This window comes from Stomoxys calcitrans, chromosome 2, assembly GCF_963082655.1.
Source record: "Stomoxys calcitrans chromosome 2, idStoCalc2.1, whole genome shotgun sequence".
Taxonomy (NCBI): Eukaryota; Metazoa; Arthropoda; class Insecta; order Diptera; family Muscidae; genus Stomoxys; species Stomoxys calcitrans.
Genome location: NC_081553.1, coordinates 50,767,550 through 50,779,436, shown reverse-complemented (window position 1 = coordinate 50,779,436; position 11,887 = coordinate 50,767,550). Strand labels below are relative to the sequence as shown.

The 11,887-nt window shown below is 38.3% G+C and overlaps 2 protein-coding genes across 2 annotated transcripts; both read right to left on the bottom strand.

Annotated features, from left to right (window-relative positions):
* Positions 1-4,701: 4,701 nt before the first annotated feature.
* Positions 4,702-11,887, bottom strand: LOC106083144 (glutathione S-transferase 1-1). Its single transcript, XM_013246001.2, has 2 exons — positions 11,820-11,887; positions 4,702-5,409 (listed from the first exon to the last, which is right to left on the bottom strand). Exon 2 carries the CDS (start codon positions 5,407-5,409, stop codon positions 4,762-4,764), a length of 648 nt encoding a protein of 215 aa, XP_013101455.1. The 5' UTR covers positions 11,820-11,887; the 3' UTR covers positions 4,702-4,761.
* Positions 5,498-11,887, bottom strand: LOC106083143 (glutathione S-transferase 1-1). The gene is made up of 2 exons (XM_013246000.2): positions 11,820-11,887; positions 5,498-6,420 (listed from the first exon to the last, which is right to left on the bottom strand). The coding sequence occupies exon 2, from the start codon at positions 6,418-6,420 to the stop codon at positions 5,773-5,775; it is 648 nt and encodes a 215-aa protein (XP_013101454.1). The 5' UTR covers positions 11,820-11,887; the 3' UTR covers positions 5,498-5,772.

Genomic DNA, 11,887 nt, shown 5'->3' with positions numbered 1-11,887 from the left:
AGCTGTAAGTGAAAGACAATAAAGGAATGTATTAAACATTTATTACAGGGTAGATGTCACGAAGCGGTACCAAGTTCAGATTGGTATATCAGACAAACTACTATTGAGAGCTCGTTATATTGTTTACAACCCAACAAAATCATTACCTTCTGAGTTTATATAAAATGATAGCTATTCGTGATTGAGTGCGGGACACTACTGCCAACACTGCTCAGCCACAGTCATAGATTGATGGAACCCTAGTATTGCCATCTGTAAGTTCGTGCAACACGAATGAATCAGAATGAGCCTGGGGACTATATTCAGGAGCTAGGGACTGAGTTCTGTTTCCGACTGTCTCATCACAAATGTGTAAGAGTAAATATTTTGACCAACGGACAACACATTGTATTGTATCTTTATGCCCAGAACATCGAGAGCATCTGACTGCTCAATATCTATACCGTCGATAGAAATCGACGATGGTAGTGGGTCAGTAAATCGCTTGTGAGACAAGAAACAGCACTGCGTCTTCTGTCTACTCTGTTCATTCATAATGCGCCTCCTGTCCACAATTGATTATAAGGCCAAGGTGGTCTTATAAGGCCAAGGTGGTCTTATAAGGCCAAGGTGGTCTTAGAAGGCCAATGTGGTCTTATAAGGCCAAGGTGGTCTTATAAGGCCAAGGTGGTCTTATAAGGCCAAGGTGGTCTTATAAGGCCAAGGTGGTCTTATAAGGCCAAGGTGGTCTTATAAGGCCAAGGTGGTCTTATAAGGCCAAGGTGGTCTTATAAGGCCAAGGTGGTCTTATAAGGCCAAGGTGGTCTTATAAGGCCAAGGTGGTCTTATAAGGCCAAGGTGGTCTTATAAAGCCAAGGTGGTCTTATAAAGCCAAGGTGGTCTTATAAGGCCAAGGTGGTCTTATAAGGCCAAGGTGGTCTTATAAGGCCAAGGTGGTCTTATAAGGCCAAGGTGGTCTTATAAGGCCAAGGTGGTCTTATAAGGCCAAGGTAGTCTTATAAGGCCAAGGTGGTCTTATAAGGCCAAGGTGGTCTTATAAGGCCAAGGTGGTCTTATAAGGCCAAAGTGGTCTAATAAGGCCAAGGTGGTCTTATAAGGCCAAGGTAGTCTTATAAGGCCAAGGTGGTCTTATAAGGCCAAGGTGGTCTTATAAGGCCAAGGTGGTCTTATAAGGCCAAGGTGGTCTTATAAGGCCAAGGTGGTCTTATAAGGCCACGGTGGTCTTATAAGGCCAATGTGGTCTTATAAGGCCAAGGTGGTCTTATAAGGCCAAGGTGGTCTTATAAGGCCAAGGTGGTCTTATAAAGCCAAGGTGGTCTTATAAGGCCAATGTGGTCTTATAAGGCCAATGTGGTCTTATAAGGCCAAGGTGGTCTTATAAGGCCAAAGTGGTCTAATAAGGCCAAGGTGGTCTTATAAGGCCAAGGTAGTCTTATAAGGCCAAGGTGGTCTTATAAGGCCAAGGTGGCCTTATAAGGCCAAGGTGGTCTTATAAGGCCACGGTGGTCTTTTAAGGCCAAGGTGGGCCTATAAAAGGTGCAGTTATTATCCGATGTCGCCGAAATTTGGGACAGTGAGTTGGGCCTATGGTCGAATGAATATGAATGGCAAACACTACTGTCATCGGCAAATGAGAAGACTGGATTCGAAGTCTGATCCAATAGATCGTCAATGAAAATAAGAAAAAGTGAAGGGGAAAGGACAGAACCTTGTGGCACACCTGCGGTCAATGTATACTTATCGGATGAGAACCCATCTACAACAACTCGTAGTTATTACCGACTCCAAAAGCGACAAGCTTTGATAAAAGTGCACCGTGCCAGACCCTATTAAATGCCTTGGAGATACCCAGAGCCACGACCCTACTCTCACCAAACTGGTGAATAGGGCGACTCCATCGTTCCGACAAAAATGCCATTAAGTCTCTCATAGAGCGATTTCTGCGAGACCCATACTGTCTATTGCTAAGAGGACCATTGGACTCTAAGTATCTCACAAGATTTCGAATAAGTAAGATTCTCTGGCGCAACCTGTAATAATTCGATGGTTAACCATACTCTTAACCCTTGGAGAGAGCGGAGGAAATAGTCCCACCTTTATTGAGGATGGGTTGAACGTTCGCAACCTTTCAACGCGCCGGGAAAACTCCCGCACGGTGAGCAAGGTTGAAAAGGTTGCGTAGTGGACGAGCAAGCGTCGAACAACACTACAAAAAGACAAGCGTTGATATACCGTCTGTGCCCGGAGTTTTGTTAACATCGAGATCCGTATATTTCCATATTCCTCAATTATTACAGGGTGCGCCAGAGAATCTTACTTATTCGAAAGGTCATTCAAAACTAAAGTACTTCAGTTATTGTTTTATTATACCCATCACCGAAGGATGGGGGTATATTCATTTTGTCATTTCGTTTGCAATACATCGAAATATCCATTTCCAACCCTATAAAGTATATATGTTCTTGATTAGCGTAAAAATCTAAGACGATCTAGCCATGTTCGTCCGTCTGTTTGTTGAAATCACGCTACAGTCTTTAAAAATAGAGATATTGAGCTGAAACTTTCGAGATAGGCTATATCGAACTATATCTTCATATAGTCCCCATATAGACCGAACCGACGATTTAGGGTCTAAGGTCCATAAAAGCCACATTTATTATCCGATTTTGCTGAAATTTGGGACAGTGAGTTGTGTTATGCCCTTCTACATCCTTCTTCAATTCGGCCCACATCTGTCCAGATTGGGATATAGCTGCCATATACACCGACCTGCCGATTTAAGGTCTTAGGCCCATAAAAGCCACATTTATTGTCCGATGTCGCCGAAATTTGGGACAGTGATTTGTGCTAGGCTCTTCGACATTCCTCTCCAATTTGGCCCAGATCGGTCCAGATTGGGATATAGCTGTCTTATAGACCAATCTATCGATTTAAGGCTTTGGGCCCATAAATGGTGCATTTATTGTCCGATTTCGTCGAAATTTGAGACAGTGAGATGTGCTAGGCCTTTCGACATCCCTAATCAATTTTGCTCAGATCGGTTCAGATTTGAATATAGCTGCCATCCAGACCGATCTCTCGATGAAAGGTTTTGGGCCCATAAAGGCGCATTTATTTTCCGATGTCACCGAAATTTGGGACAGTGAGTTGTGTTAAATCCCTCGACATACTTCTGCAATATGGCACAGATCGGTCCAGATTTGGATATACCTGCCATATAGATCGGTATCTCGATTTAATAAGGCCAAGGTGGCCTTATTAAATCCTATATATATAAGGCCAAGGTGGTCTTATAAGGCCAAGGTGGTCTTATAGGGCCAAGGTGGTCTTATAAGGCCAAGGTGGTCGTATAAGGCCAAGGTGGTCGTATAAGGCCAAGGTGGTCGTATAAGGCCAAGGTGGTCGTATAAGGCCACGGTGGTCGTATAAGGCCAAGGTGGTCGTATAAGGCCAAGGTGGTCGTATAAGGCCAAGGTGGTCGTATAAGGCCAAGGTGGTCGTATAAGGCCAAGGTGGTCGTATAGTGCCAAAGTGGTCGTATAAGGCCAAAGTGGTCTTATAAGGCCAAGGTGGTCTTATAAGGCCAAGGTGGTCCTATAAGGCCAAGGTGGTCTTATAAGGCCAAGGTGGTCGTAGAAGGCCAAGGTGGTCGTAGAAGGCCAAGGTGGTCGTATAAGGCCAAGGTGGTCGTATAAGGCCAAGGTGGTCGTATAAGGCCAAAGTGGTCGTATAAGGCCAAGGTGGTCGTATAATGCCAAGGTGGTCGTATAAGGCCAAGGTGGTCGTATAAAGCCAAGGTGGTCGTATAAGGCCAAGGTGGTCTTTTAAGGCCAAGGTGGGCCTATAAAAGTGCAGTTATTATCCGATGTCGCCGAAATTTGGGACAGTGAGTTGTGTTAGGCCCTTCGACATTCTTCTTCAATTTGGCCCAGATCTATCTAGATTTAGATATAACTGCCATATAGACCGATCTCTCAATTTAAGATTATGGGGCTGCATTTATTGTCCGATTTTGCCGAAATTTGGGACAGTGAGTTGTGTTAGGCTTTTCGAAATTCATGTGAAACTTGGCCCAAATCGGTCAAAATTTGGATATGGCTGCCATATAGACCGATGTGTTGTGACTCCAACTTTCTGAAACCACATGTTTCTAACGGTTCTTTTCTTCGAGGCTTAGAAGAAAAAATTCCTCGATCATGATCCTGTAACGAACTGCATTCAGGGTAACTGCGCGTTCGTTTTCTTCAAAAACATAATGACCAATTATTTCCATCACCGACTAGGCACACCAGATAGCAACTCGTTCACAATGAAGTGGCTTCTGGTGAAGTTTATGCGTATGTACACCACTTCAATAACCCATGCCAGAATCGAATAACGGCCAGAAACGAGTCTTTGAGAAGGAATTTCAAAAGAAAGATCTCGATGGCGAAGGCCCGCTGCTCCCTAGTCCAGAGCATGATGGCAACTAACTGAAGAGAGAAACAAACTTGGGGACTTCACCCTTCAGATGCGGCCATTCTCGAACCCCTCCTTACCGCTAGGGAGTTTTTTCATATAGGTAAGTTTCTCTCACGCAACCTGTATTAAATCAAATGCGACTAATTTTTTTTATGAAAAAAGCTTTATTATGTGTGCAACATGCTCTATTAACTTATTCGTGAAAACATTAACAAGATGTACATCTTATAAAATAAAACAATTAAATTGCAATGATTCGGCCTTTAACTGCAATTTATGAGAGCCAGACAAACTTTCCACCTATTTCTTTGGGGCATTTAGTTCAATGTACTTCTTCAATAATAGGCATCCTTCCCAATTCTCCTTGGCTCCAGGAGCATGGACTGTAAGATATTCGTACCACTTGCTAACATTTGCAAACTTGCTCACATCAAAATCTACGGCAACCATGGTGCTAACATTGGCAAAAATAGCCAAATCCGCCACAGTCAATTCATCACCTGCCACAAATTTGTGACCCTCCAAAAATGTGTTCAAAAACTCAACGGCTGCCTCCAATTTTTTGTACATTTCGGGATTTGGCGCTTCCTGTTTCAAAAGTTGTGGATAATAGTAGTCGGAAAAAGCTTTATACAAAGTTCCCATATCGAAATACAGTCTTTGATTGATAATGGCCCTCTTCTTGGGACATTTGGGATAAAGGATATCATCATTTTTGCCATATTTCTCTATTAAATAAGTCATAATGGCTCTCGACTCCCATATGGAAAAATCCCCATCGACCAAAGTGGGTATGGTGTGTTGGGGATTTAGTTTGAGGAATTCAGGGGTTCTATTTTCACCGCCACGCACATCTAAGAGTTTCTTGTTGAGTTCAATGCCAAGAGCTGCAGCGGTCATTAAAACACTGCGGCATGGTGCCGAACCGGGTTGATAGTAAAAATCCATCTGTGGAAATTAAAGAAGAGAGTTGCTTCAATGAAAACTATAAGACGATCAATAATTTTTAATAAGAGTTTCAGATCATTACTTCGAAATCTGAAATCTAAACGACAAAAGCAGTACCTCCTTTTCTTTGATGGAGTTTATACTAATCCCAAAAAATCGACCTCTCCCAATTATATTCAAATTCAATTACATTTCTTTTAAGGAATCTTTATTGACAGATGAATCTGTATAAGGAACTTGCATTTCAAATCATTGGTAGGCCATAAGTTTGTTAAATTAAATAAAATAATTTTTAAAACATTTAACTAAGTCTAATACAACAAATACGAGTATATGTCTTTGGTAAATTATGTACGCATTTTTTTATTGTTTTGGCATTCGCTCTTCCACAAACTTCTTTGTAATCAAACAACCTTCCCAATTCTCCTTGGCTCCTGGCGCATTGACGCTTAGATAGTCGTACCACTTGCTAACATTTGCATATTTGCTCACATCGAAACCGATGGCAACCAAAGAACTAACCATGGCAAACATGGCCAAATCGGCCAAAGTTAAATCATTGCCTGCCACAAATTTCTCACCCTCCAAAAATGTGTTCAAAAGCTCAAAGGCTGTTTCAAGTTTCTTGTAGGCTTCGGCATTTGGCGCTTCCTTTTTCATCATTTGCGGAAGATAATACTCGGCAATACTTTTGTACAACGTTCCCATATCGAAGTACAATCTTTGATTGATAATTGCTCGCTTTTTAGGACATTTGGGATAAAGGCTATCATCGTCTTTGCCATATTGCTCTACCAAATAGGTCATAATGGCCCGCGACTCCCATATCGAGAAATCTCCATCAACCAAAGTGGGTATGGTATGTTGGGGATTAAGTTTGAGGAATTCTGGAGTCTTATTTTCACCACCCTGCACATCTAATAGTTTCTTGTTGAGTTCAATGCCTAGAGCCGCTGCTGTCATTAAAACGGCACGGCATGGAGTCGAACCGGGTTGGTAATAGAAATCCATCTGTGGAAATCAAAGAAGAGAATAATTGGCTCAATGAATGGCAATGGGACAAATTTTAAACATTTGTCTGGATTCTATGGCCCCTGAGAATCGGGCTTTACTATTGTAGTATAATGCCGAGAAAACATACATTTAAAATTTAGTTGTATGAGGTTCGTTATGCTGTATTATCATGAACTTAAATCAGCTATGAATCATGAACTCTAACACGCAATGTTAGAAATGTAAGTTCTTATGTAGTTATGAACTCTATGAATCAAAATAGCTATAATTTGAATGTAAGAACTGAATAAACATTCAGTAGCACAGATATGTCCACATACCTCTTCAGAAAAAGCAGTTACATAAACAGACAGTAACATAGTTAAGATAAGATTTTACCTAAAAATTTTAATACTGAGAATCATGGTAAACAATTTTCGGAACAATAAACCTTAATCAAACAAGTTTTTCGCACAGAAAACCCGTTACAGGCTTTTCTGTGCCTCTGTATGTAGTACACATGTGGTTCAAAAAGCCAAAAATAAGTAAAACCGTGTTAAGTTCGTCCGTGCCGAACTTTGGATACCCACCACCAAGGATGTACTAATCATCCTATTTTACTATAACTCCACTTTTATATCCGTAGTTGTATCTAAATAGAGGGGATGGTGTCGATCATATTTTATTCAGGTCCTGCGAACTCATATACAAGTAATAGTTTCAGCGAAATCAGCCAAGAAATCCGCTTTTTATGGGATTTAGTCGGGTAATTAGTCGGATGTCAGGAGGCTTAAAACAACTCAATATTTCAAATTTCAGCGACATCGGGTAATAAGTGCAACTTTTATGGGTTCCAGATCCTTTATCGGCATATCGGTCCGTATGGCAGCTATAACTAAATATAGTCTGATCTGAACAATACTCAGGTCGGATGTCGGTGGGCTTACGACAACTCATTGTTTCAATTTTCAGCGAAATCGGGTAATAAGTGCAATTTTTATGGGTTCCAGACCCTTTATCGGCAGATCGGTCTGTATGGCAGCTATATCTAAATGTAGTCCGATTAGAACCATGTTTAAATCGGATATCGCAAGGCTTAAACCTACTCACTATTTAAAATTTCAGCGAAATCTTGTAATAAATACAGCTTTAATGGCCTTCAGAACCTTTATCGGCAAATCGGTCTATATGACAGCTATATCTAAATCTAGTCGGATATGAACCATATTTGGGTCGGACGTCGGGAGGCTTAAACTAACTCACTGTTTCAAATTGCAGCGAAATCGGGTCACAAATAAAGCTTTTATGGTCTTCAGAACCTTTATAGGCAATTCGGTCTATATGGAAGCTATACCTAAATATAGTCCGATCTGAACCATATTTAAGTCGGATATCGCGAGGCTTAAACTAACTCACTGTTTCGAATTTCAGGGAAATCGGGTCATTAATAAAGCTTTTATGGGCTTCGGTCGGTCTATATGACAGCTGTATCAAAATCTGGCCCGATTTGGCTCGTTCAAGAACTTAACCAGCGTGCAGCAAAAACACATATCTGAGTCAAATTTCAGCGTAATATCTCAATTTTTGAAAGCTGTAGAGTGATTACAACAGACGAACGGACAGACACACGGACATGGTTATATAGTCTTAGAATTTTACGATGATCCGAAATATATAAACTTTGTAGGGACGGAAACCCCCCTATTCTATTGGAAAAACTTTTTAACTGTGGATATAGCGGTAAAAATTTTTCAAGATATTTGTAGAGGAGGACACAGGCTTTCAGACACATGGCGTTGTTTATCTATATCTTTAATACAGGGAGATATACATGGTGTCATAGTTGACTATTTTTGACTACTTCAACTTTCCAGGGGCTTTAACTTTTGATCTACTGAGTCGAACCATTTCCCTGAAAGCCTATGTCCTCCTTTACAGAACTCAAGGACCACTGTCGCTAGTCTTAAAGAAAAAACAAGTAAAAGCGTGCTAAGTTCGGCCGGGCCGAATCTTAGGAACCCACCACCGTGGATTCTGCTAAAACATGGGAGCTATATCTGGTTATAGACCGATTTGGATCGTACGTGGTAAAGTTATTGTCAGTATATTGCACATAACTCCTTTGAGACCTCAATAAGTCAAATCGGGCCTCAATAAGTCAAATCGTGATATCGGTTTATATGGGAGCTATATCAGGTTATACTCAGATTTAAACCGTACTTGGCACAGTTATAAAAAGTCATATCCGAACACTATGTGCGAAATTTCAGCCAAATCGGACAAAAATTGCGGCTTCCAGGGGCTCACGAAGTCAAATCGGGAGATCGGTTTATATGGGAGCTATATCAGCTTATGGATCAATTTGAACCGTACCTGACACAGCTGTTGGAAGTCATAACCGAACACTATGTGCATAATTTCAGCCAAATCGGACAAAAATTGCGGCATCCAGGGGCTCACGAAGTCAAATCGGGAGATCGGTTTATATGGCGGCTATATCAGGATATGGACTGATTTAGCCAATACTTAACACAGTTGTTGGAAGTCAAAATAAAACACTTTATGTAAAATTTCGTCCAAATCGGATAAGAATTGAGCCCTCTAGAAGCTCAAGAAATCAGGATCCAAGATCGGTTTATATGGTAGCTATATCAACACATGGGCCAATTTGGCTTCTAGAGGGCGCAATTCTTATCCTATACGGTTGAAATTGTGCATATGTCGCTTTGGTATGACATCCAACACCAGTTTTTAGTATGGTGTAAATTGGTATATAACCTGATATAGCTGCCATGTAAACCAATCTCCCAGTCTGTCTTTTTGAGCCTCTAGAGGGCGCATTTATTACTCGACTTGCCTGAAATTTTGGAGGTGACGTTTTTCTATGGCTGGTGTTTTTCTAGTCGAAAAAGTCATTCAAAGAACTTGACAAATGCGATCTATTGTGGAGGGTGTATACGATTCGGCCCGGCCGAACTTAGCATGCTTTTACTTGTTTTTACTAGAATTTTTTACCGAAGACGTAAGGTCTAGTTGACTTTCTAGCTCAGTGCAATCCCAAGAATCAGAAACGCGAATTGTTCATTAAGTTTTTTTAGTCCATACTAATCGCCCCACCCTATTATGCATGTATTGCTGTAGCAATTTGAATTTTCTTCTTTGTAAGTCTTCTATGAATTCCGTTTTAGTACCCATTTGAATAAAATAAAATAAAATAAAATAAAATAAAATAAAATAAAATAAAATAAAATAAAATAAAATAAAATAAAATAAAATAAAATAAAATAAAATAAAATAAAATAAAATAAAATAAAATAAAATAAAATAAAATAAAATAAAATAAAATAAAATAAAATAAAATAAAATAAAATAAAATAAAATAAAATAAAATAAAATAAAATAAAATAAAATAAAATAAAATAAAATAAAATAAAATAAAATAAAATAAAACAAAATAAAATATAATAAAATACTATAAAATAAAATAAAAAAATAAATAAAATAAAATGAAATAAAATAAAATAAAATAAAGTAAAGTAAAATAAAATAAAATAAAATAAAATAAAATAAAATAAAATAAAATAAAATAAAATAAAATGAAATGAAATAAAATAAAATAAAATAAAATAAAATAAAATAAAATAAAATAAAATGAAATGAAATGAAATGAAATGAAATGAAACGAAACGAAATGAAATGAAATGGAATAAAATGAAATGAAATAAAATAAATAAAATTAAAATAAAATAAAAAACCCAAAAAAAAGTGATATAATGGAATATTGTACAGATGCAGAGCGAACCCTAAGCTCTATTACAAAATGAAAAACAAAAGCTCTATTTTTTACAGTAAGGCAGAAAACCAGTTTTGTCTTGTAATAGCATTTGACCCCTTTCTTAGATCGCGATTTCGTTTGGCACCACATTAAATTCATCGACACTTTCTTTTATACATTAACACTACACATTATCGATTTGAAGTGATTAGTTTTTAATTTTCGTTTTCGCCAGAATTCAGCCAAGGACATGATGCAACCACATACAAACAAGGCTTCCATTTTAACTTCTTAAGCATCGAAGGGCTTAATTTTCTTCACATTTGGCTGATGTTTTGCACAAGCTGTTCAGTTTTAAATTTGCACCAATTTTAGTTTGGACAAGTTCACAATCTGCTATAGCTCCCATATTATTATTATCAACCTACAATATTTGACTTCTTTAGTTCAGTTCTTAACTGAATACTAACAACAAATTTGATGATCACTAATAAGGGTCAAAGCCGCATAATGGTAATAGGCTTAAGTGCAAAATTCCGCTTAAGTGAAACTTGATGAAAATAACATTTATTTTTCCGTTGTATTTATTGTAATTGAATTTGCAGTAAATTTTGGATTAATTCGAACATTTTTTACACTCCAATATTCGTGTTTATATAAAACTAAAATCGCAACAACCCAAAATCTTTTTTCTTGAAATTATATATTATCGCTTAACTGAAAACGAATTTCACTTATCCGAACTACGCTTAACTGAAAATTCTAACCACAAAATATAACTGATGTTTTATATAATTAAACCACCGTAGCGCTGAGGTTAGCATGTCCGCCAATGACGCTAAACGCTTGGGTTCGAATCCTGGCGAGACCATCAGAAAAAATTTTCAACGGTGGTTTTCGCCTCCTTATGCTGGCGACATTTGTGAGGTACTATTGCATGTACAACTTCTCTCCAAAGAGGCGTCGCATTGCGGCACGCCGTTCGGTCCCGGCTATAAAAAGGAGGCCCCTTTTCATTGAGCTTAAACTTGAATCGGACTGATATGTGAGAAGTTTGCCTCTGTTCCTTAGTGGAATGTTCATGGGCAAAATTTGCATTTGCAAACTCTCTTCACAACGCAAAATGACTAGGCAAATAGAAGAATTTGAAAACTTTAGATGTTTAAATAATTAATAAATAATATTGGGTTGCCAAAAAAGTAATTGCGGATTTTTCACATAGTTGGCGTTGACAAATTTTTTCACAGCTTCTGACTCTGTAATTGCATTCTTTCTTCTGTCAGTTATCAGCTGTTACTTTTAGCTTGCTTTAGAAAAAAAGTGTAAAAAAAGTATATTTGATTAAAGTTCATTCTTAGTTTTATTAAAAATGCATTTACTTTCTTTTAAAAAATCCGCAATTACTTTTTGGGCAACCCAATAAAACACTTAACCGGCTGAATCTATTGAACACTGTCAACATTGTAGTTACTTTTTCAGAACTTCTTCAAATTCAAATCAAAATACTTGAATTTTTAATTTCAATGAAGTCATCCGACAGTCAGAAAACTACTCCAGCTATCTTCCTGACCTTCAAAATTATGGGTTTCTGTGTTTTTAATTGTTCTATTTTGTTTTATGGTGAAATTGCTCTTAAACTTACTTTTCTGAATATGCGAAGCGACAAAAAACTGAGACTGTTCTTTACTGGACAATGGTCTTAATGATACT

Coding starts and splice junctions, on each gene's coding strand:
- LOC106083144 (XM_013246001.2), bottom strand. CDS start 5,409: ATGGATTTTTACTATCAACCCGGTTCGGCACCATGCCGCAGTGTTTTA.
- LOC106083143 (XM_013246000.2), bottom strand. CDS start 6,420: ATGGATTTCTATTACCAACCCGGTTCGACTCCATGCCGTGCCGTTTTA.